The following is a 22,356-nucleotide window of genomic DNA, read 5'->3' as shown; positions in this document are numbered from 1 at the left end:
TGGGTATAACTAAGATATACAATAGAGTGAAGGCAGAGGACAGTTGATGGATGTCAAGAGTATTTGTTTGGTTGTAAAAGTGAGAGCAGGATGTAACGTAACCAACAACATCATCGCTTGTTCCTGATTCTCTGTTACTTTTAACACATCCAGGTTAAAAATAACTTTAACAGTTCATTCCTCATCATGCGATTGCAAATCATTGCTTCATGCACAGCTGCATACCGGAAGACGAGCCATGGCCAATTCAAGCACTATCATATGCATGAAAAAGTAGAACCCACGACAACCTAAAGATACTGAAAGACGACAGACGAAGAAACTGTTTTTGGTATTTTCTATTTTCTACCTAACTCACCGGACAAACGACTACAAGAAGAACGAGCGAAGAAACTAAACCTAAACTAACACGAACCCATCCTCGTTAAAACCCAGAGCCATACCCACAACCCCACCCAATACCTTCCCCTGATCCTCTGTGAATATCTCTATACCCAACTCATCGTCCTCGTCCTCATCTTCATCCGAGTTGACCAAATCATCTTCGTTCTTGAGCGAATCAACCCAGGAAGGCTGTTCGTTCAGCTCAGAATACCTCAACGGCGGTGTACCGCACTCCTCTTCTTCTTCTCCTAGGGAGGCAGTCGAAGAGCTAGATAGAGATCGGATGAGTGGAGGAGGTAATGAGAATTCGTCGATGTCGAGACAATAGTCGCATTCTGTGTAGTAAGCCTGAGGGTAGAGGTATATCGATTGATCCCAATCTGATCGGATGGGTTCGATAGGTGATGGAGGAGGTAGTGTGCTCGATGAGATGGGTCCAAGGGAAGGTTTGAGTATAGGTGTGATCTCCACAGCAGAGGGGGGAGAGGTGAATCGTTCTATCAAAGAGAGTGATTTGGCGCGATGATGATGCGATGGCATTTCGTGATCGAAGAAAGAAGAAGGATCTTCGTCCTCATCGTCGACTCCCGTGATGGTGACCTGAGGAACGATCGTAGGTGACATAGTAGGCGAGGGGAAAGTGAAAGCCTGAATTCGGTCCGAGTCGTACTCGAGATCCAAATCATCAAAGACAATCTCAGAAACGTTTGATTCGACCCATTCGTGTTCTTCTCGCTGAGGGGAGAAATCGTCCTCGCCAAAGGACGACAACAAGTCTTCAAACCATCTTTCTTCCCTGACCTCAACCTCTCCTTCTCCCTCTCCGTCCTCATTATACTCCTCATCTTCAGAGATGACATCTAGCCCAATGGTAGAGTACGAGCCGACCTCCAAGTCAAGGGTCGAGGAACCCTCTTGAACAGATCGCCAAGCGTTCTTGATTGATTCCTTGACGAGCACGCCCTTGAGCAATTCAGGTCCTTCATCGTAGAACGATCCGTCCAATACGGATAATTTCCGTTCCGAGATGGAGAGGAGCCTGTACCCCACTGGGGTGAGGGAGGGTTTAGATTGTGATGTGAATTTCATCTCGTCAATATCGACCCCTTGAGTTGAAAACAAAGATGAGATAGAAGGGTATTGCTTCTTTGTAGACTTTGAAGCTTTTGTTGGTGTAGTGGTAATGTTGTGTGATAAACCGGTAACAATGGTATTACTTTCAGCAGTAGTATTCAATTGAGCCTCGGTGGCTGTTTCAACGTTTAATCTTTTAGACTCGGAAGTGTTAAAGTCGGAATCGACAAACTCGTAGGCGGCGGTCGTTGGGTCGTTTTGTTGGTTAATGGTGGAGGAGAACCTCGAGTAAGGATGACAAATTGGATTGTATGTAACATGTTGGGTGTGTCTGTTGAAAGAGGACTGTGTCGGTGAGGACGACGTGGTGACTGTTTATTTATGGGTAGGCTTAAAAGCTAAAAAGTGTAGGTATGGGAACGATATATGTTTATTCGTTCGAGGTCAAGCTGGGTGGATGGGGGGATTTAGCAGCACATCTTGGATAGATGTATGTATGGTATGTATATAAATAAAGTGATAGTGTTGGGATAGAGAAAGAAGAAAGAAGGGAAGAAGGGGAACAGGGAAAGAAAGCAATGTTTATATGTATACGGGGGTAACTCGGTATATCGGTCAGAGTATGGGATTATGGCGTGAGAAAACGAAATAAATCGAGTCAACCGAGTAAAAGTGAAATCGACAAATCAGGTTACTAAGCTGATTTGATTTGATTACTAACCCTGAGCGCGTATTCACTTTGTTATGCGGTTATTTGCGGATCACCCATCTCAACATCTCGGCACCGACGTTCTTCCCTAAAAGTGATTCGGATTTGACCGAGTACCGATTAAGCCAACCAAATCAGCCAGTCAGATTGCGGATCCACTCAGATCCAGTCAGCCATCACCACAATAAACGCGCTCTTGGTGAGGCATGGTGGGGCTGCAGCTTGGAGCTCTGTCAATGCTCAACGCCATTCAGCCAAGCTGCTTCTTTCTGAATTGTGCATTCCAAGCGCCTCGCCTCGGGATTCAAATTCTTTTTTTGGTCTGTTTGTCGTATTTCAATAGATACTCATAGAAATCGGAAGAACGGTGCAGGGGGATGCATCTGAACGTGAACCTGAGCGGTTCCCTTCGGTCAGTACGAATATTCCAGCAGTAGGAATGAATACTTCACCTCACACTTAGTTGCGTGTGCGTTTTTGCGCTCGAATTCCGGAGGAATATTAGAGGTGAGATTCCGAGAGTTCGGACTCAAATGGAAATTGGCAGGAAGAGAGCTCCTCTTGCTGAGAAGAGAGGATTGTAAGAAAAGAGCCGACAATTTATCTTAAGTCACCATGTGTATGCATATTCGTCCATGTCGGTTGAAGTGGAAAGATCATATCATGCACAAAGCGTGCTTACTGACTACAAATACTTCATGATATGTTCTGGCTAGATCAACTTGTGGAGCGCTCGGAGCTAAACGAGGAGATCAGGTGGGGCGACTCAAATGGCTCGGTCGGATCGTACGATTCAGCCTCGCCGAGGGCGAGCGATAATCTAACAATGCCCCATGTGGTACATCTACAGATGAATGGTCGTACAATAATCTAATATCTAATATATGTATGTAAAGTCTACATATCTATACCAAATCATCTATGAAATCTGCAAAATTCTCATAGACTTTATCAGGGGGATATTCCGTCTCTTCACTCTCCGGACGATATTTACCTGTTCGTACTGTGTTATGCCAAAGAAGCATTAGCCAATGACCAAGCTACGCGAAGTCCACCAAGTTAGACGAGACTCTCAGGATGAGTCGATTACAGCTAAAAGTCACTCACCTAATATCCGCTTCAAACCCAACTCCCTCGCACCATCTCCCAAATCATTAGTAGTATCATCCCCCACCACAGCTATCTCCCCCTTCTCCAGACTACGCGTATCGATCCCGTAATTCCGCCCCAACCGCTGAATAGCAAGTTCGAAGAAGCTTTTGGTGGGTTTCCCAACTATCAATGCCCCTTCCCCCGTGGCCTCTTCCAACAGATGAACGAACGGTCCAATCCCAAGTGATAGTCCTGCTGGAAGGGATGAGGTAGGGGGAGATTGCTGGAATGAAGCTTTATGCGGTGCTATCAATACTGCTTTCTTATCGCTGTTGCTCGGCTGGTGGGAGTCGGATATGGGTTCGTTCTTGAGTATACGGAAGGCTTTGTTGAGATTATCGTACGATAGTGACGGTGAATCCAAGCCTAGTATCACCGAGTCGTACGACTCTTCTGAAGTGGGGGAGGGGAGAGAGGTGAATTCGGATTTGGCTGATTCGGACATTATAAGGAAAGGGCGTCTGGCAGTAGATGAAAACGCATGTTAGCTTGTCCAGCCTTTCTCGTCGGTAACACCCGTTTCGCCTCATTTTTACGCAGAAATGGGAATGCAAGCGATGATTACTCACCTAAACCCCTTTTCCTCTACCAGCTGCTTACAAGCGCTCAGACTAGTCATCAATTCCTCTTTCTCAGCTTTGAATCCCATCTCCCCGAGCTTGGAGAGCAGCTGGGAAGAAGACTCCTTCGTTGAGTTTGAGCTGGTGTCGATGAAGTTCCCGGTCAGCACCATCCATGCACGAAGCTCGATAAGTACTTCGGTTCATCTTGTGAGCAAAGGCAAGACGGCCCCACAAGTCGAGAAACCCGATGGCGATGATGGGCTCAACTTACCAGAATATAAACGGTATCCTACATCTCCTCAATTTCTCAATAGCCTGGACAGCCCCCTTGGTAGGTTCCGAGCCCAAGTGTAATGTCCCATTGAGGTCGATAAGCAGAGCCTTGAGCTTGAGCGGGTTTCTGGCTGAACTCAGTTACGACCACGGCCTAATGAGATCACAACACTCACTTGGACATGACGTCTTTTTCGAGTGTTTCGTCCCGATATACACACTTTCTTACTAGCTTCTCGTCTACTCTGTTTGCATAATTGGATCTATGCATATGCATGAAAGGAGATGGACGATGTTGATGATAGACTTTGTACCGTATCTAAACATGAAGGGTGTATGTCACGTGAGATTCACATGATGTCATCATTCCTGGAGACTCCGCATTCCATGTTCACTTTCGTTCGATCGATAGCAGACTTTTTCCTGGCATGATCACTACTAGTACAGAATGGGATGTTTGAAGAGAGAATGTATCTCAATTGGGTATCGAAAGCGATAACAGACAAAGCAATCTAGCATTCTCCAAGAACAATGTCAATAGCTATCATCCAAGGATCTTCCGGCGCACTGGGTTCAGCCCTCACCCGACATATCTTGAGGTACACGAACCTATCAGTGTACGCTCTCACCCATCGACCGAAATCCGATGTGGACGAGTTATCAGCCAAATTGCTCGAAGGGGATATCAAGGGGAAAGGAAAGGAGAGGTTAAGTGTGGTTGGAGATGTAGATATAAGGCGGGAAGAGGGTTTGACCAGAGCTGCTGAGCTGGTTAAAGGACGGGAAGGTGGGGGGAGGGTGAGGTTGATAGCGTGCATGGCTGGGATTGTGAGTATATTTGGGTATTTAGTCTTCAGATCTAGATTTCTACCCTTCCGTGAAGAGGGGGAATGAGTGTAAGATCTCTTCGTATGATGATCTCCAGCCTCACGCTTGAACTTGCATTGACTCAATCGTGATACTTTGAAGCTACACCCCGAAAAATCCCTATCATCTATCGACCCCTCACTCGCACTCGAGCAATTCCAAATAAATACTCTAGGCCACCTGTTGACATATAAGCACTTCGTTCCGCTCATACCCACCCGCAAGCAATTCGATAAGTTATCTTTTGAGTGGAGAGATGAAGATCCTGCTCAGGGATTGATAGGGAGAGGAAACAGTCTTTGTTGGTCTATGAGCGCTAGAGTTGGGAGTATAGGGGATAATCATCGTGGGGGTTGGTATTCTTATAGAGCGTGAGTTGGTATTGTTCTCTGTCACCTGCATGACTCTCGTGGGGAGCTCAGTAAGAAGGTCATTGCTTGTTGCCGATGGGAGTGGAGCGAATCAACAAGGTGCTTGCTGTGTTTACGACTAATACCTCTCATTAAGAGTCTACGTCTCCTCCGATATATGCTGAAACTAATACAGAAATTAACTGTCACTGACATACATCCCCCCTCGCAGCTCAAAATCAGCAACCAACCAACTAATCCGCACACTAGACCACGAACTCCTCAACAAAAACTCCTCAGCCATAGCAGTAGGATACCACCCCGGAACAGTAATCACACCATTTACGAAACCTGTCATAGGCGATGCGAAGCCTGATCCTGAAAACGGGAGGTTCGATATCCCCCAGGCTATTGAGAAGATGACGGGTGTGATGGGTCAGGTAAGGCGGGGGGATGGGGAGAAAAAGAGATGGGAGGGGAGGTGTTGGGATTGGAGAGGTGAGAGGGTGGAATGGTGATTACGAGGGGTCTGTCTTTGACCGGTGGAGGGATGCGTATGGTCAATGCGCATGAGAGGTATAGTTAGAGTATTTTGACACGGTTTTATCGTTTGTTGTACATCCATGATGAAAACATCAAACATGCATTTTAATTATACATCCTTTTTATCGTCCATACGAAAGGCTTGGGATGATGCCTGTTCCTTTAGGGGTGGGATGGCATCCTTTATACACCAGTACAAGACATCGTGACAAACTGCCTGCCGAAGATGTTTTGTAGTACCTGGACCCACCGAGCACAGGCGAGATGGATAAGTGAGGTTGATGAAGTCGCTTGTCATCTGTACTTCATACCTCTGTATCCCTCCCAAAAAATAGCCAAAAAAGTAGGATACAATATACACACATATATAATTATAATAACAAAACAGGAGGCCAACACCAAAACTTACCGTACAGAATTTTAACACAACGACAAAGAGTGATCGATCCCATCATCAAAACTCACCATACAAGATAAAAATATCGCAAAAGCCTATAAAAATCATTGATTATCGCAAGCAAGCATAAATACCTTTTCTGAGAGAACAGCGAGAGACCTACCACCCGAGATTGAGTACAGATGGCGCCACTGGATTTAGGAGACGTAGGCGGAGCGGTCGCCGGCGCAGCTGAGACTGCCGTGGGCGGTGCGAAAGGAGTAGTGGAGACTGCTACCTCTGGTGGAGCGGGGGCAGCCAAAACTGCTGCTGGGGCTGTGGCTACTGCTACGGTGCGTGTTTGAATCTCCGCGTTTACTATGTTTGAGTATTCTTTGGAGAGAAGATGAGAGGTGGGCTGATGTGATTGGATGTGGGGCAGAACGCCGTGAATGATGTCAAAGTATGTATAAACTTTCTCGAGTGGTCATTCCCATGGTAACTGGAGTGGGATTGATGATCACACTGACGTGGTGACGGACAGGGTAAATACGAGGACGCGAAAGGGATGTTGGGTATGTTCACCAAGATGCAAGATGTGAGTGCGAATGTTCTGGTGACATGATCGGTGAGAATGGAACACAGAGAAGCTGATCATTATAACGGTCGTTTAGCTCATAACGAAAGTAAGTTTGAGCTTGAGTCACTCCCGATTCCCATCAGAGATACATTCTCTTTTACTGAGGGAATTTATCTCATCAACAGATCCAAAATGCGTGGGACAAGTATCAATACCTGATAATTTTCGGTAAGTCCCTCCCCTTCGCTGGCAAGCACCCCTATGCTCACCCTGATACCCCCAGTCGTATGCCTCATCATCTTCCTGTACATCACCATAACGATCTACTGCTGCTACCACTTCATCCACGATTTCTTCCGCTGCGCGTGCTGCTGCGTACGGTGCACGTACAAATGCGAGCAGTTCCTATGGAAACACCGCGAAGGCATATGCACTAGAATGCTGTGCAAGCCCTGTGTATCGTCCGACGACAAGAAGAAAGCGAACCACAGCTGTTCTGCCCTCTGCCTCAAGACCGTACCCAGATCGACGAGGATGGAGTTGGAGAAGCAGCATGGTGATCTCAGGAGAGGATGGTTTGATCCCACGTATCTTGGAAGGTCTTGTGGGAGGTTCGAGCTGCCTGAAGATCCGGGGGAGAGGGCCAAATGGCATTGGTACGGACACGAGGATCAGAGGATACATCGAGTGGTTGGTGCGTGTCTGCCCACCGAGAATGCAGGCGATAGGAGGGAGGCGGAGGAGAAAAAACAGCAGAGGAGGGCAAGGTATTGGGGTAAATTGATGAGTGGGGTGGATAAGCTTGGGGCGGGTGGGAGTTGGACAAAGAGAGTCAATGGAGATTTTATAAGGGCTGAGGAAGAGAGGCAGAAGAAAAAGGAAGCGGAGGAGTAAGAGCAGGAGAGGGTGGTGGAAGAGGCAGAGTGGTGAATGATAGGTATAAGTCAGTAGGTGAGAGTCGAGCCAAGATATGGCGGCTGCTCATGTGTGACAGCGATGCGATGATATATGCATGATGTGTATGCGGATTCAGCCCAGTTTACAGCATACCGAGGAACTTTTTGATATCTGCGTCTCCTCTGAAACCGACTACGAAAAAAATCAGCTCTCGCCCTATGTACAAATGATGATAGTTGAAGCTTACCGAACTTATTCTTAACTGCTCCATTCTTGAATGCTACAACCGTAGGCAAGGCTGAAACCTATATTATACAGCTTAATCAGCAGTACTCTCACCTATAGGGGATTCTTTTTGTACATTGCAGGAGTCGAGACTGCTCGGCCAACTCACCTTGAACTTGGCTGCTAGCTCCGGATAGTCATCTACATTGACAGTCATGAGATCGTACTCTGTCTCAGGCCCCGTATGACTCTTCAGCAGGGGTGTGAGCACCCGACAAGGCTGACACCATCTACAAAGCACCGATCACGATCAGCCGAACGCACATCTGGTTATGGTCCGATATTTCCGTCAAATGGGCAGACTTACTCTGCGTAGAAATCAACTAAAACGGGCTTGGTGTTCGCTTCGTCCAGTGCTCGCTTGTTGAACGCCTAATCAACAGCAGTCATATAAGCTGCTTGATCGTCTTTCTGCTTCTTCAGCTTACCTCCTCGTTCGCATCTAGGAAATGATCCCTTGCTATCCTAGACGCATGGAAGGATCGTGAAGCGATGACAGGGCGGATGGAAGATCCAGCTTTGGCTAAGGGCCTGGCAGGTCGGAGAGCAGAGGTCAACATGGTGTTGGTCACGAGAACAATATCCTGGGCGTGTGTTTGACGGTACGGTAATAATATGACAAGAAAAGTTGAACTAAGAGATGGAAGAGACAGATAGATGTGCTTAGAAATCTTGGATGTAACTTGCTTCTATGCGGTGATGTCAATCGAAAGCTGTGGTTGCGGCGATCTCCGCCATAATCTTCACCTCCACTTTTGACTTTTTCAAAAACATCAAAGACTTAGGTGAAAGGTTGGGAGGTATTGGAGGACTGTTGAACATGATGATGAGCGTTGTGATACAATCCAAATCTTATGAGACCACTGAAAACTACAGCTCAGAAGTGAATGACACGCTAGAGGATAAAAGTGATAACAAATATGCCTAAAGCTAGTGAGCACTTCTCAAATTACCTCAATCCCTCTTTGCCGCTTGCTGATTTCGTAAATTTGTTGCTCTTTTGTAGATAAGCAAACGAAGGGGCATAAGGGGAAAGTGTACAATGTACCCACAGCTCAGAGTGAGTCACTATATGCACGTCAGATTGACCTGGAGCATCAATTGACAGAGAGCTTTGATTTTAGAGAAAAGAGGATTGGAAGTACCTAAACTCCATTCATTGGCGAATAAGCAAAAAGCAAAGGTCGGTGCGCATCTTCTCAAAGACGACTTCAGTGCTGAGATATCACTTTGCAATTGCTCAGATCGGTGTCAGTACAGCATCCCACCCTACCCCACAATCACTAGCAACCCTCTCAGCAGCAGATCAATATGGTCCCGAATCGACAGGAGCAGGTTTGGGAGGAATATCATTCTACGAACCTATCGATGCTTCTCTGACTACTCGAGATTCATCATCCAAAGCATTCATGAGGGAGCTGAGAAAGGTGATTGAAAGGAGTGATGTGATTATACAGGTGCTGGATGCTAGAGATCCGGATGGGACGAGGAGTAGGTGGGTGGAAGAGGAGGTGAGGAAGAGGGATGTACAGGGGAAGAAGCTTTTGGCTGTTGTTAATAAGATTGGTGGGTGATGCGTTTCCTTACATCGTGACTGATGGCCAACTTCATCAAGCTAGATATTGCTTGTCAGGGCTGATCATGATGTTGAATTGTTAGATCTGGTACCACGAGCAAACCTCGAAGCATGGTTGAAACACCTTCGACATTCATTCCCTACTATGCCTTTCAAATCTTCCACCCAGAATCAACGTCAACATTTATCTCAAGTAGCTGTGCCCCTATCTCAGCCAGCTGCTGTACCAGGTCAGCAAGTTAACCTCCCTGCCTTGCCTACAACATCATCATCGCTCGGTGCACCTGCCTTACTGCATCTGCTCAAACAGTACGCTTTGTCTACTCCCCACTCATCTCTGACAGTTGGTGTAGTGGGATACCCAAATGTCGGGAAATCATCTTTGATCAATTCGCTCAAGAGATCAAGAGCATGTGCGGTAGCTTCCATGCCTGGTAAGACTAGGGTAGTGCAGGAGGTGGTACTGGACAAAGGAGTCAAGATTTTAGATTGTCCTGGTGTAGTGCTGGAGGATATCGGAAGAGCTACAGAAGGCGAAGAAGGCAAGAAGAAACAGGCTGAAATCATGTTGAGGAATTGTATCAAAGCGGAACTGGTGGAAGATCCAATATCACCAGGTAAGTTCCTTCCATGGTCGAAGTATCGAGGTCTGCAGCTGACGATAGAACAGTTGAGGTGATTTTGACGAAAGTCGATCCAGCACAATTGCAAAAGCTCTATAACATTCCTGCCTACGACGGTGTAAGAGATTTCCTAATCAAGATGGCATTGACAAGAGGTAGATTGGGAAAAGGTGGTATACCCGATCTCGAGGGATCAGCAGTCCAGATATTGAGAGATTGGAATTCAGGCAAAATATCGTATTTCACCATTCCTCCAGCTATTCATCCTTCTTCTGCGCCCTCGCAACCTCAGAAACCTGCCAACGCAGTGGTACCAGGAGAAGACGATGTAGAGATGAATGGAGATAAAGTTGGAGATGCCAAGATTCTCAATACGCTTAGTGAGGCGTTCACACTGGATGGATTATTCGATAACGTCGGTGATGAGGCTGCCTGGGAGGGTGAAGAGGCTGCAGATGCCGAGGCTATGGCTGAAGAGTGAGCTATCCGCTCACCGTTATTTTGAATTACAGCTGACAGTTGAATCTAGTGTCGATATTTCGGAAACCATCCAAGCGTCTGTTTCTCAACCTGCTATACCGACGTTCAAACCCCCTCAGCCTATCTATGCTGACTCGGACGATGACGATTCCGACGGTGAATCATCTACCTTCCGCCCACCCATCGCCTCAGCTCCAATAGCATCATCATCAGCCTCAGCCTCTTCATTCCCCTCTCAACCACTATCATCTCGTCAACCAGCTGCTCAAAGCAGACTATTCACAGCTGAGGAATTGGCTGTCCTCCCCTCAGGGATGTTAGACAGGTCCAAAGCGAAAGCAACACTGAAGAAAGCCAAGAAACGACGTGCAGCAGTTGAGAGGACGGAGGGTGAACTCATGTTGGGTTTCATGGGTATGGACGTTGAGGAACCCACTGCGGAATTGGAGGAATTACCCTCTGGCGATGAAGTGCCTGGGAATGGAGTTGGGGAGAGAAGCGTGCTGAGTAAGAAGAGTAAGAAGGAGAAGAGGAAGGCGAAGAAGGAGAGAGAGGTGCAACAGAGAAGGGAGGATAGAGCGATGGAAGTGGAGATGGGAATGGATGAGGAGATGGATGAGGAGGGGAGGAAGGAGAAGGATTTCGCTAGTTTCTTGGCTAATATGGGTGGTGAGTGACGACATCTACTGTGTTGATGGTACAAACCATCACATCGACAATTAGCTGACGGAGTGTCCCTTCCATAGCCGATGACTCGGATGAAGAATTGTAGTCGCCTTGGCGTTGATGTTCATCGGACCTTTGCGCTGATGATGTCAGCATGTATTGTATTGGTTGCACGGTCAGTGAAGCGTGGCATACTTGTCAAGCCCACCACGATGTTGATATTGGCTGACCTTACTTCGACGAATACGATGACGGTCAGCATTACTGATGTTGATTACTTGGTCGTGATTGCAATACCGACCATCAAAGCCCTCCCAGAGATTAGCCAGTCCAGCTATGTTTATTAGCCCTTGGATGCTCGGACTCATGATCATCGTATGCATAGGTCATATGAGGGTACTTCAGATCAACTGAGTTGTCTGAGATATATAAGAGGACGAAAACTTTCAAGAGATGAAACCTTTTTTAAAACAACATAAATTATTTACACCACTTTAGTCATACCTAGTCGACTTACAATGAAAGCTACCTACTTTGCCGCCATCTTCCTTTCGGCCACATTCAGTCTAGCCGCACCAGCAGGATTGAACGATGTGAGTGGTTCATACAGCTGCTAGGATATCCGCTGACGTGACTTGAATAAGATCATCCCTTCGCAAAATACCATCTCACCATTAGGCAATGCCAATTCGAAAGCGCCTTCACCGGCACCGGGCCTACCGCTCAATCAGATCGGATCGATCCTCACTCCTCCTCCATCAACGGGCAAACCCGAAGAATACATCTCAGGCGCCTTAAAATCCCACAAACCATCCAAAAGAGCGATCGACCTACCTTTACATGATGCCTCAAAATCAAAAACTAAATATCAATCTGGGAATGACGGTCTGATCGATACCGTCGAGAATAAGTTGAATGTCAATGATAGTGGAAATGGGAAATCGAAAACCAATGATGATAAGTTGAAAGGTGTATCGGATACCCTGAGCAAAGTAGGAGGTATCAAGAACATGAAGAAAAGGATGGATAAGCGGGAGTCTGAAGATATGGCGGTTGATCATCTTGGTAGGAAGGTGGTTAGGAGAGGTAATGACTTTCAGATCCAGGTAAGTCATACCGACTTAGACTTGGTCAGTGAGATTTTGGTAGTTAGCTGACGATGGGTGAAACGGATGATAGGAGGTTCAAGATCAGGGGAGACAGTGGGGAGGTGCTAGTGAATTGAGCGATGAGAATGATGAGCCTGTTTATGGTTTATGAGCAGTTGTAAATGGAGACTTAGCTCTCCGACAACATTCGGCCACCCTGACGACAAGAGTCCAAGAACAGGAAAGATTAACTATTCGAAAAGACTGTATTGAGAATTTTAGATCGATGTAAATGATATGAATAGCTAGATGAATGAAGTAGGAAAACGTCTTATAGCATGTTGTTTGTACCACCACCCCCAAGTTATCTGTTTATGCATCGAAAGCTACTGTAGAGTATTTGAAGCACGTCATTAGAAATTAATTAGATTTTCTGTAATGACTATTACGATTTTGTTGTAATTTCCTAATCGAGTCGAAAAACAAAAACAAATCGGATTTTCCGCGTCTAGGTCTATCTGTATGCTGATGTACATCGGACCGAAAAGATCAACGCTCGTCTTTTTCCATCTTCCACTTCTTCTGTTTGATTTACACATTACATCACAAAGTCAACTAAATTTCATCGAGCAAGATGCCCTCCACTGTCGTGGCTGCTCCGCCAATCACCATGCCCTCACCTATACCTCTAGGCGCATCGGTCCCAGCCCTCACCGCTCACGCTATCTCCGTCTCTTTGCCCACTTGGGAGGATAACATAGGGTACGAAGAGGGCGATCAGAGGGTAGTGGGGAGGATGGAGACAGGTTATCCGAGGTTCTTCATTCATAGGAGTATACAGAAGGTAAATCCCGCTCTGACCTGACATTGCCCAAAGTCGAAGAAGCTGAAGCTTGTAGCATCCTCTTATCGTACGATGATAGCTTGCTGCTCTATGTCTCGCCAAATTCGGACGACCCGACGAACTATGTATCCTCCTCCCCTCACCAAAAGTCTCAGCCGAAGGACGTGACTTCCTCGCTCACCAATCTCCACCTGTACCATCTCGTATCGTTGAATTCGTCATTTGCCCCTCATCGGTCTCCATAATCGACACAAAGTCTCTGGGAGGAGTAGATTGTATAGAACTTCAGATCCTGTTATTTGACAAGTCCAATTGGTCATTCGGGAAAGCGTTCTGGCAACACTCAGGAGATGGAATATGCTCAAGAATGGCAGAAAGGGCGCTGGCATTCTTAGGAGAATTACCGGCAGGTTCGACTGTTCGTCCACCCACTCCACCAAATCTGGAGAGACCTCCCTCCAAAGCCCCTCAGACTAGGAACAAACATTATTCCAGAAGGACCAACTCCGTCCCTCCCACTCCTATTACTCCCTCTACGCCTTCTACTCCAAGATTAGATAACCCTAGTCATGAGGACGACGCACCGGTGGAACCTGTCAAAGAAGAATTTTTGACTTCAGACTTGACAACATACCTTGAAGAACGATATGGTAGGAATTTGCCGTTGTTCAATGCTCCCCTAGCCAAGCAGGCCTTGAAAAGAAGGATTGCGGGTGGACTATTGCCCAGTGATGAGGGATACGGAACTGTGGATGATGTAGTCAGAGGAGCAGGATCAGGATCAGGAAAGAAAGCTGTGAAAGAGGATGATGTGTATCTGTACCCTTGTGGTATGAGTGCAATCTGGCATGCGTTTGATATTGCTAGAGCATCCAAACGTAGAAAAGGTGAGAAGGAGGGGAAGAGCGTTTGTTACGGGTGAGCTATACTTCTGTCGTTCTGCTCATACCGTCGTGCGGCTCCTGCTAAGTTTGACGATAACCCCACTTGCAGATTCCCTTACACAGATACACTGAAGATCTTGCAAAAATGGGGACCAGGATGTACTTTCCTAGGAGCAGGAGGTACAGAGGATATACCAGCTCTCGAGAAATTACTTGCCGATCGACAACCTGACGAACCTCCCATCCTCTCTTTATTCTGCGAATTCCCTTCTAACCCTCTGCTTCGAAGTCCCGATTTGGTTAAGATCAGACAATTAGCAGACAAGTACGGTTTCGTAATCGTTGTGGACGAGACCATCGGGAACTTTATCAATGTTGAAGTTGTCGAATTTGCCGATATCGTCGTTAGTAGTCTGACGAAGATCTTCAGTGGAGATGCTAATGTAATGGGCGGAAGGTGAGCTGGAATCGGTGTGAAACGTGTATTATCACGTACTTCAGCTGACAAACAAGTTCTGAGAATAGTCTTATCCTCAATCCTAACAGTCCACTGTTCGAGGAGCTCAAAGCAGCTCAGTCAGAGATATACGAAGATAATTATTACCCCGAAGATGCAGTCTACATGGAAAGGAATTCCCGAGATTATAGAGGACGTATCAAGCGAGTCAACGATAATGCCTATGACGTTACGGACTTCCTTCACAAGCGATCTCTCGCAGACACCTCAACTCCAACAGAGGGAAAGGTCATCAAACAGGTCTATTATCCAAGATTCCAAACTCCAGAGAACTACGCTCAAGCTCAGAGATTACCTCCAACAGGCAAAGGTGGATTCGGTGGATTGTTCTCTATCACTTTCACGTCCGAACAAGCTTCAAAAGCTTTCTATAACACCATTGGATGTGCCAAGGGACCATCGCTCGGAACGAGTTTCACACTGGCCTCGCCATATACGATTCTGGCGCATTACCTGGAATTGGATTGGGCGGCCAGTCATGGTGTGGAAAGAGGTTTGGTGAGGATAAGTGTAGGTCAGGAGGATCAGGATGTATTGAAAAATTGGTTTGAAAGTGCTGTGCGAGCTGCTGAGGAGGCTGGGAGGGAGGTGAATGGACAGTAATAGTTGTATACGGAATCAAAACCTGGGAATTAACGCAATGCATTGCATCAAGGACGGATCATATTAGGTTGAACATCTAATCAAAGAGTCAATCTTGTATATCCCCTGTCCCACCGCGAAACAAATAAAAACTACTAAAATGTCCAAAAACGATCAAAATGATATCCACTACGACCAACCGCTAACTACTGAATGAATAAACGTTCACTTCGGCCTACCTTGATACCCGTAAGCCCGTGTGAGCTAGATCCAGATTAGCTTAGATGGAGATAGGAGCAGGAGGGAGGACGGCAAGAGCTATATCAAACAATGAATCTATCAGCCTTGATCACCCATCTTATATATTGTAGACGGACTCACTCTTGGGGAAGAAACTGCTCAAAGCAGAAGCAGTGAACATGCCATCGGCGTAAAGCGCAGTGGAAAGCTGGGTCGCACCAAAAGCAGTAGTCTTGATACCGCTAATCATCTGGGCGGTGGCAGCGTCGATCTGAGCAGCAACAGTGATGAATCCAGATGCCGAGGTGATATCTGAAGGTAAGGATTTGACGTAGTTATCGAGGTTTCGAATGAGCTGAGCGGAGTAGTTGACGAATGGGGTGAATTCTGCTGAAGCTGTGTTTTTGATTATGGAGGCTTGGTTGGCGAGGACGGTGGTGTAGTATGAGTAGAATTTCTGGAGGTTCTGGATGGTATCTACTGCCGAGACGGGTTTGAGGCTTGACTATATACCATTCAAATAGATGATCAGCTGAGCTGCAGTTGTCAAGACGTAGTGACATGGGATGAGATGCGAGGGGACTTACAATGAAGCTGTTCAGAGTTTGGACAATAGCGACAGGACTGTTCTGCGCAGCTGGTATGACTGAGCCGAGAAGACCTCCAGTGGTAGATTGACCGGTCGAAACGACTTTACCAACTGTGTTGGTAAGTCCCCCGAGCAGACCACCAGCTGTGTTTTGACCCTGAGAGATGACTCCACCAAGGATGTTGGGGATAGTACCTGTCACTCCGCTGAGAACGTTTCCAACAGAATTTTGACCTTGCTTCACAACGTTTCCAACGATGTTTTGGCCTTGACCGACAATTCCTCCAACGACGTTTTGTCCCTGCTCGACTACTCCACCAACTACGTTGCCTACGGTGTTTTGACCTTGGGATATGACTCCTCCAATGATCTGGGGAATAGTCCCTACTACTCCACCAACTACGTTCTGACCTTGTCCAATCACCCCACTCACAACATCTTGTCCCTTGTTGACTACTCCACCCACAACATCTTGACCCTTGCCAACCACACCACCAATGGTACTTCCCACCACACTGGGTACAACCCCACTAACGACCCCACCAACGACATTCGACCCCGCGGCATCCTTAACGTCCCCAACGACATCACCGACCAGATCCTTGACCGTCCCAGACGCGATGCCCGAGACCGTACCCGTCAAATCACCCATAGCCCCACTCGAGATCGACCCATCATCCACCTTAACTCCTCCAGAGACACTGCCTACGACCGAGGCCATTCCCGTGACCTGAGCATTGGCCGCAGATTGGACATCACCAACAATGGCTCCACCCAATTTGGTAGCTACACCTACGGCCGATCCGACGAACTTGGTCTCTTGGGCTACTACAGCTCCAACGACGGAGGTGGCCGATCCGACGATACTTGTGATTTTCGGTACGGCCACTGCGACGGTGGATGCGTCGATGGAGTTTCCTTTGCCGAGTCCGAGGACATCGCCGAGGTTGGGGAGACCAAAGATTGGCGCGGCGGAGGCGAGGTAGGGGAGAATGGCGAAGAGAGCGATGGTTCGGGTGGCGTACATCTTGAAGTGTTGGAAGTAAAGTTGGGATGGAGATTGAATGAACAGAAGTAGACTAGCTAAACTTGTGTTGTGTCGTGGAAGATCGATGAAGATGTGAAAGTAGACTAGCTAAACTTTACAATAATTTGGTATGAGAATTAGACTGGCTAATTGTGTGACTAGGTATACTTGTCAAAAGAGTGTGATGTCAGTTCAACGACCGGCGTTGGAAGGGTTAGAGAGATTGTATGAGTTGAGAGAGTGAGTGTTGAAGGATGAAGAAAAGGTGGGATATGTTAGGAAGACATGGTGGTATATATACCTCAGTTTGGGCGCATCGTATGATGAATCACGGATCTTGATATGTCATAGAGGATTGACTGACAGGTTCTCACGATGTTTGACCATCTCAATTAACAATGCATCAGGCGTTGATACGGAGGCCAGTCAATTCATGTAGGATCTAGATCATGTTCACGGATTCGGGTCGATGAGACTCTAGTATGTATTGTACCTGTCAGTACCTGATCTTCCATCAATACAAACCTAGTCGATCAGACAGGTACACCCATTCAGTCTTGTGAAGAGTTCGGGGAGGTGAAACAAGACTGAAACATCAGGGAATACGGGTGTCAGTCAATCGGGTTTCGTTTTTCAGTACAATCACATTTGATTCAGTAAGATCAACGCCACGATCGTTGAACAATCTCTTCACCACCAAAATTGACAATCAGACTGATATGATGTCGTTGAGGTCCAGCCAGCTGTCTCACCTCGCGCCACGAGCCTCCACTCACATATGGACTATCCAACATCATGCATGTCCACCACACACCACACCCTCTCAAATAATCTAAACCTCCCAATCCCTCGTATCTTCCCCCTGTCCGATAAATCCCCTATCCAACCCTACAATCGACCCCTCGCAAAGGGGACACACAGCCGCTACCAGCTCGTCCAATTCCTTCCTCAACTCTTCCGCCCGACCTTCATCGATCCTATCCAATTTCTTCTTCTTCCCCAATCCACCACTTCCCGATCCGACTCCCACGCCAGCTCCCACCACGCTGACCGCCTGAGCTAGTGCATCGGGAATGATGAGTTCTCGTAATCTGTCACCGGCAGCTATGAGCTTGTTCCTTCCTCCCAATCCTAACAATAGGTCCGTAGCGGTAGATTCGGAGGTAATCACTTGACTTTGCCCCTTGGTATGCCTTGGTGTACCTGTGCCGGATTGGGATGGGCTAAAGTTGGATGATAGTAGTGCACGATTTGACGGATCAGATGATCGTGAGACTAGCTCGTCTTGGAGTCGGAGGATTCGGCGTAATGATGGTGCAGGAAGGAATTCCATCGCCTAGCGAAATCAGCCACATCAGCTCTAAACCTGAATATGCAAACGAAATGAAGTGGGTCAAGAGGCGACTACTCACCATTGATATCAAACAATCAGCATGGAAGACATGTTGACAAGGAAACACGTAAAACTGCCTGATCGTCAAGCTAACACCGCACTTCCAGCATTTATCACCAGGTTCTACCGTCACGAACCTATTCGCCAACCCATCGATATCGCGTCGGATAGATTCAGCAGAGGCGGTAGCTTCGTCCATCTCAGCTTTGAGCTCATCGATTCTCGCAGAGTATTCCTCAAGGGCGTTGCAGATTTCAACCTTGAAATCGTCAATGACCACAAAGTCAGGGAAGAATGGTAAGATATCTTCGATCTTGATTAGATCTGTTGATTCGAGGAATTTCATTGCACTGCGACCACGACATACTTCTCAGCTCATATCATTATGTGGTGATTTCTTCAATGAGAAGCAGGGGAGCAGAACTCACCTTTTGATATCTTTCTGCTCCTGTACAACATACTTGGCAATCTTCAACCACAACTTCTTCCTCAACGCATCATCATCGTCCGGTCTATCCGCATTGATCTTTGCCAATTCCAAATCTCCTTTCTCCAGAGCCAAGTCCACACTACTCTCATATAAACCCAATTTCGAGTATATGTGAACACAAGGTTGTATCCTACTATGCTGTTTACACGTTCTCAAGGCATAATCTAAGTCGTAATATGGTCTTTCCGTTTCGGGATCATCAGGACAAGAGGAAAGAAATCGAAGCAACGGCGTGTCGTCTGGATCAGGATCAGATGCGTAGAAGGTGAGGAGAAGGTTGTAGATTGTAGTATCCGTTGACCCTTGATTATGTATAACATGCGAGAGATACCGTATGGCATGGTTTGATGCAATTGGCTCTTTCCGCTGCTGCTGCTGTAAGAGGGCTGGGATGAGTCGACGCGGAGAGAGTGATGATTGTCGCAGCCATGAGTCGACAGTTTCCTTGGGAGCATTCCGCATCAATATGGACGCAAAGCGATAGTACAAGTCGACGGAATCCTGCGCAATTATCAGCAAGAAGGCTTCTGGTATGCGTGGGAGCCTTTATTCACCTGCCTGTTCAACACATCTATGGCTTTAAGCCATTTCTCTTCAGTCACCCAGTGCTCAACAACCTTTCCATGATCTTTGTTCAGATTCGCATAAAACAAATAAAGATCGGTCCGACCGTGAGATAGTATGAGCTCATACACCACTTTCGGCTCCAAGTCGTTCTATCAATAATTGTCAGCTTTCGTCTCTAGCATTTCGAGCTAGCTGAGCAATTGACCTGATAAGTAGTGATGAAGTTCTTCAAGTCCTCCTCCATCAACTTTCTTTCCATGGTCAGACTTTCCACGTCTGATATAGCCGATTCAGCTGCTACAATGTCTTCTAGAGTATTGCACTTGCTAAGATAGATCTCAACGAGCCAAGTAGCAAGCATCATCCGTTGTGTCCGTTCCTGCTTCCTCGTCAGCTAATACGCTCGGCTTGCAGGGACGGTTCACTCACTTTCTTGTTGAGCAGATCTAACCTATCGGCAAGGTACATCCTCAAAGCATCCCTCTCGTCCGCATCAATGAACCTTAAAGTGACAAATTCAAAACTTCGACTTGATTTAGCGTAACACTGAGCAGCTTGGATATATCTTCCTTGGTCGAACAGTGAATCCCCTTGTCTAGAAAGAACGATATCTTTCTGGGGTAATGTCTGACAAAACATCATAAGCTGTTACCTCGTGCCACCATGAGGATCAACTTACTCTGGCAAAAGTCAGAGCGTCCGAGTATTCCCCTTTCTCCAACTTCGCTCGCCACACATCTCGATCCTCGTTGCGCACTAATACTTCTAAGATGGATCTGTCGGTGTATATCCAGAATGTCCGAGATACAGGATCCGCAGAGAGGTCTACGGCTTTTTCATCGGCAGCCTAAATCACATATTAGTTGATGAAATGCTCCCAGCCAACAAGATCACCTACTAGAGGCAATTGTTCGTCCCATACAACCTTCTCGGTTTCTCTCGATATACCGACTATCCTATTAGGGTACAACAAAAGCCAATGCCACTGTGTGATCGAAACGGCGATAGGTGTCGGCGGTAGTGATGCTGAAATTTCAGGTGCATTCCGGTTGAATGCTGGTGTAGAAGGGTTATCGAATGATGGATACGGTATAAGAGAGGGCTTTGTCAGGATATCATTGGACAGTGAGGTCGCGATGATCGAGGTGTATAAACCAGGAGCTATCATCGATGTGAGCCATCGACATCCCGAACGATATGGAGTCTGGATTAGCTTACCTGTGAGCCAGACCAGAGCGGAAGCAGCAGGAAGCGACGAAGCTGATTGACCCTCAACAGACGGAATGTAGAATCTCAAGGACGAGCTCGGAGGATCTCCCGGTAATTCTTGGAATTCTGTATGAGTTTGTCAGTTGCGCACTTCCATATATCCTTGTTAAGCCAGCTTACTAGGTGTACCATCTCTCAACGGTTTGAAAACTTCTTCCGCCCAACCACCACCCTTCCCACCAGCAGTAGTGGAACTGACCATCCCCTGAATCTCGTACATCCTCTCGTTCGTCGTTATCACCACCCAAGCTTTTCTCTCCGCCCCCTTCTTCCGTGAAGCACCACTTGATCCAGTAGACCAGAATCCGTATCCTATACCCGTAACGGGCTGTTGATCAGGTAGAGAGTAGACAGTCTGCAGATCCTTCTCAGTGGGTTTACTCATTCCTATTGAGACGGATTTGAAGATATCGTCCTGAGGAGGAAGGGGTAGAGATAAGATTTGTCCCGTTGTCGTTCCCAGTAAGACATCCGTAGAGGGAGGAGTAACTATATCCCCTTTTCCATGAGCTTGTCCACCACCGTCTTGACCATTACTCTCCGTTGAGGCGTTCCCTGAGATGGGTGACCATCCTACGGCTGTTATACTTTGCCTCAATTTCAGAGGTCTGGGACGTCTAGATTGGACGGCAGCGTTTCCAGGACTGATGGGTAGATAGAACGTATCACCCGTATTGGTCGTTATCAGCAGATGTCTAGCGGTAGGATCTGCATAGAGTTTGTTGATTGTTGGAGTCACTGTGAGAGCTGGACTGCCCTTCTCGGGAGCAGGTTTGGGTAAATCTATAGTAACTAATTCTTCTGGGTTTTCCAAGTCGATTATGATGATTGATAGAGGTGCGGCGGCGAGGAATAGGAGGTTGTTGGCTGCTCGGAGGTGGATGAGGGACGATGGCGGAGAGTATTGGACGAGCGATAATGAGAATAGCGGAGGGAGGGATGAAGGGGTTTGTGAGGATGGTATAAATCCTGTTTCAAGCTGCATCTCACATATCAGCAACCTCTTCCCACGAATCACGGTGAGAGGCTCACTCACAGCTCTGACCATTCCTGTATCCTCATCTTCCTCTTCACCCTCGTCCACCTCGAACCCTTCAAACCCAACATTCTCGATACCTCCCCCACCGATTGTTGGGACCGGTGCTGCTCCACGATAAACACCAGCGGACGAGTATCGAGGTGGTATTGAAGGTCCGGAAGAGTGTTCTACGACTTTGTTTCGACCCATACAGATTAGCAGACAGCATCTCTACATTATGGTGCGTACTTACAGTCATCTAGACTGGACATTGTACTCGAAGAACAGTCGAGGGGGCCAAGGTGGATGTGAGCGGAGTTGCCCCTTACCGACCGGAGGGAATGACCACTGTGACGTTGAGTGTCGACTTGTAGAGTATGGAAGGAGAAAGAGCGACGAGGATATGGAGGGTGAGGGTTGAGTGTAGTCAGAAATAACAACGAGTCTGAG

At 47.1% G+C, this 22,356-nt stretch overlaps 10 protein-coding genes across 10 annotated transcripts; 5 read left to right on the top strand and 5 right to left on the bottom strand.

Moving 5' to 3' along the window:
- Positions 1-399: 399 nt before the first annotated feature.
- Positions 400-1,473, bottom strand: I302_102033 (uncharacterized protein; the record flags this gene model as incomplete). The annotated part of the gene is made up of 1 exon (XM_019187413.1): positions 400-1,473. One exon carries the CDS (start codon positions 1,471-1,473, stop codon positions 400-402), a length of 1,074 nt encoding a protein of 357 aa, XP_019050291.1.
- A 1,599-nt stretch (positions 1,474-3,072) lies between these two features.
- Positions 3,073-4,339, bottom strand: I302_102032 (TIGR01458 family HAD hydrolase; the record flags this gene model as incomplete). The annotated part of the gene is made up of 5 exons (XM_019187412.2): positions 3,073-3,170; positions 3,275-3,780; positions 3,889-4,020; positions 4,154-4,282; positions 4,332-4,339. 5 exons carry the CDS (start codon positions 4,337-4,339, stop codon positions 3,073-3,075), a joined length of 873 nt encoding a protein of 290 aa, XP_019050290.2.
- A 347-nt stretch (positions 4,340-4,686) lies between these two features.
- Positions 4,687-5,890, top strand: I302_102031 (uncharacterized protein; the record flags this gene model as incomplete). Its single annotated transcript, XM_019187411.1, has 3 exons — positions 4,687-4,983; positions 5,125-5,393; positions 5,605-5,890. The coding sequence occupies 3 exons, from the start codon at positions 4,687-4,689 to the stop codon at positions 5,888-5,890; spliced, it is 852 nt and encodes a 283-aa protein (XP_019050289.1).
- Positions 5,891-6,494: 604 nt separating this feature from the next.
- Positions 6,495-7,765, top strand: I302_102030 (uncharacterized protein; the record flags this gene model as incomplete). Its single annotated transcript, XM_019187410.1, has 6 exons — positions 6,495-6,644; positions 6,734-6,754; positions 6,836-6,889; positions 6,966-6,977; positions 7,057-7,099; positions 7,155-7,765. The coding sequence occupies 6 exons, from the start codon at positions 6,495-6,497 to the stop codon at positions 7,763-7,765; spliced, it is 891 nt and encodes a 296-aa protein (XP_019050288.1).
- Positions 7,766-7,910: 145 nt separating this feature from the next.
- On the bottom strand, positions 7,911-8,613 carry I302_102029 (thioredoxin; the record flags this gene model as incomplete). Its single annotated transcript, XM_019187409.1, has 5 exons — positions 7,911-7,960; positions 8,016-8,073; positions 8,163-8,283; positions 8,361-8,425; positions 8,482-8,613. 5 exons carry the CDS (start codon positions 8,611-8,613, stop codon positions 7,911-7,913), a joined length of 426 nt encoding a protein of 141 aa, XP_019050287.1.
- Positions 8,614-8,973: 360 nt separating this feature from the next.
- Positions 8,974-11,504, top strand: I302_102028 (uncharacterized protein; the record flags this gene model as incomplete). Its single annotated transcript, XM_065869405.1, has 8 exons — positions 8,974-8,986; positions 9,060-9,113; positions 9,178-9,236; positions 9,298-9,619; positions 9,713-10,246; positions 10,300-10,729; positions 10,782-11,401; positions 11,479-11,504. The coding sequence occupies 8 exons, from the start codon at positions 8,974-8,976 to the stop codon at positions 11,502-11,504; spliced, it is 2,058 nt and encodes a 685-aa protein (XP_065725477.1).
- Positions 11,505-11,916: 412 nt separating this feature from the next.
- On the top strand, positions 11,917-12,658 carry I302_102027 (uncharacterized protein; the record flags this gene model as incomplete). The annotated part of the gene is made up of 3 exons (XM_019187407.1): positions 11,917-11,991; positions 12,043-12,504; positions 12,578-12,658. The coding sequence occupies 3 exons, from the start codon at positions 11,917-11,919 to the stop codon at positions 12,656-12,658; spliced, it is 618 nt and encodes a 205-aa protein (XP_019050285.1).
- A 462-nt stretch (positions 12,659-13,120) lies between these two features.
- I302_102026 (uncharacterized protein) lies at positions 13,121-15,334 on the top strand (the record flags this gene model as incomplete). The annotated part of the gene is made up of 4 exons (XM_019187406.1): positions 13,121-13,330; positions 13,410-14,248; positions 14,324-14,671; positions 14,740-15,334. 4 exons carry the CDS (start codon positions 13,121-13,123, stop codon positions 15,332-15,334), a joined length of 1,992 nt encoding a protein of 663 aa, XP_019050284.1.
- A 259-nt stretch (positions 15,335-15,593) lies between these two features.
- On the bottom strand, positions 15,594-17,169 carry I302_102025 (uncharacterized protein; the record flags this gene model as incomplete). The annotated part of the gene is made up of 3 exons (XM_019187405.1): positions 15,594-15,631; positions 15,695-16,058; positions 16,141-17,169. The coding sequence occupies 3 exons, from the start codon at positions 17,167-17,169 to the stop codon at positions 15,594-15,596; spliced, it is 1,431 nt and encodes a 476-aa protein (XP_019050283.1).
- An 832-nt stretch (positions 17,170-18,001) lies between these two features.
- Positions 18,002-22,178, bottom strand: I302_102024 (uncharacterized protein; the record flags this gene model as incomplete). Its single annotated transcript, XM_019187404.2, has 12 exons — positions 18,002-18,505; positions 18,582-18,912; positions 18,991-19,553; positions 19,607-19,768; positions 19,825-19,998; positions 20,049-20,246; positions 20,299-20,466; positions 20,518-20,780; positions 20,838-20,954; positions 21,009-21,867; positions 21,925-22,100; positions 22,160-22,178. 12 exons carry the CDS (start codon positions 22,176-22,178, stop codon positions 18,002-18,004), a joined length of 3,534 nt encoding a protein of 1,177 aa, XP_019050282.2.
- Between the last annotated feature and the right edge of the window lie 178 nt (positions 22,179-22,356).

Source organism: Kwoniella bestiolae, chromosome 1, assembly GCF_000512585.2.
Source record: "Kwoniella bestiolae CBS 10118 chromosome 1, complete sequence".
Classification (NCBI taxonomy): Eukaryota; Fungi; Basidiomycota; class Tremellomycetes; order Tremellales; family Cryptococcaceae; genus Kwoniella; species Kwoniella bestiolae.
This window is presented reverse-complemented; position numbering and strand designations above follow the sequence as displayed.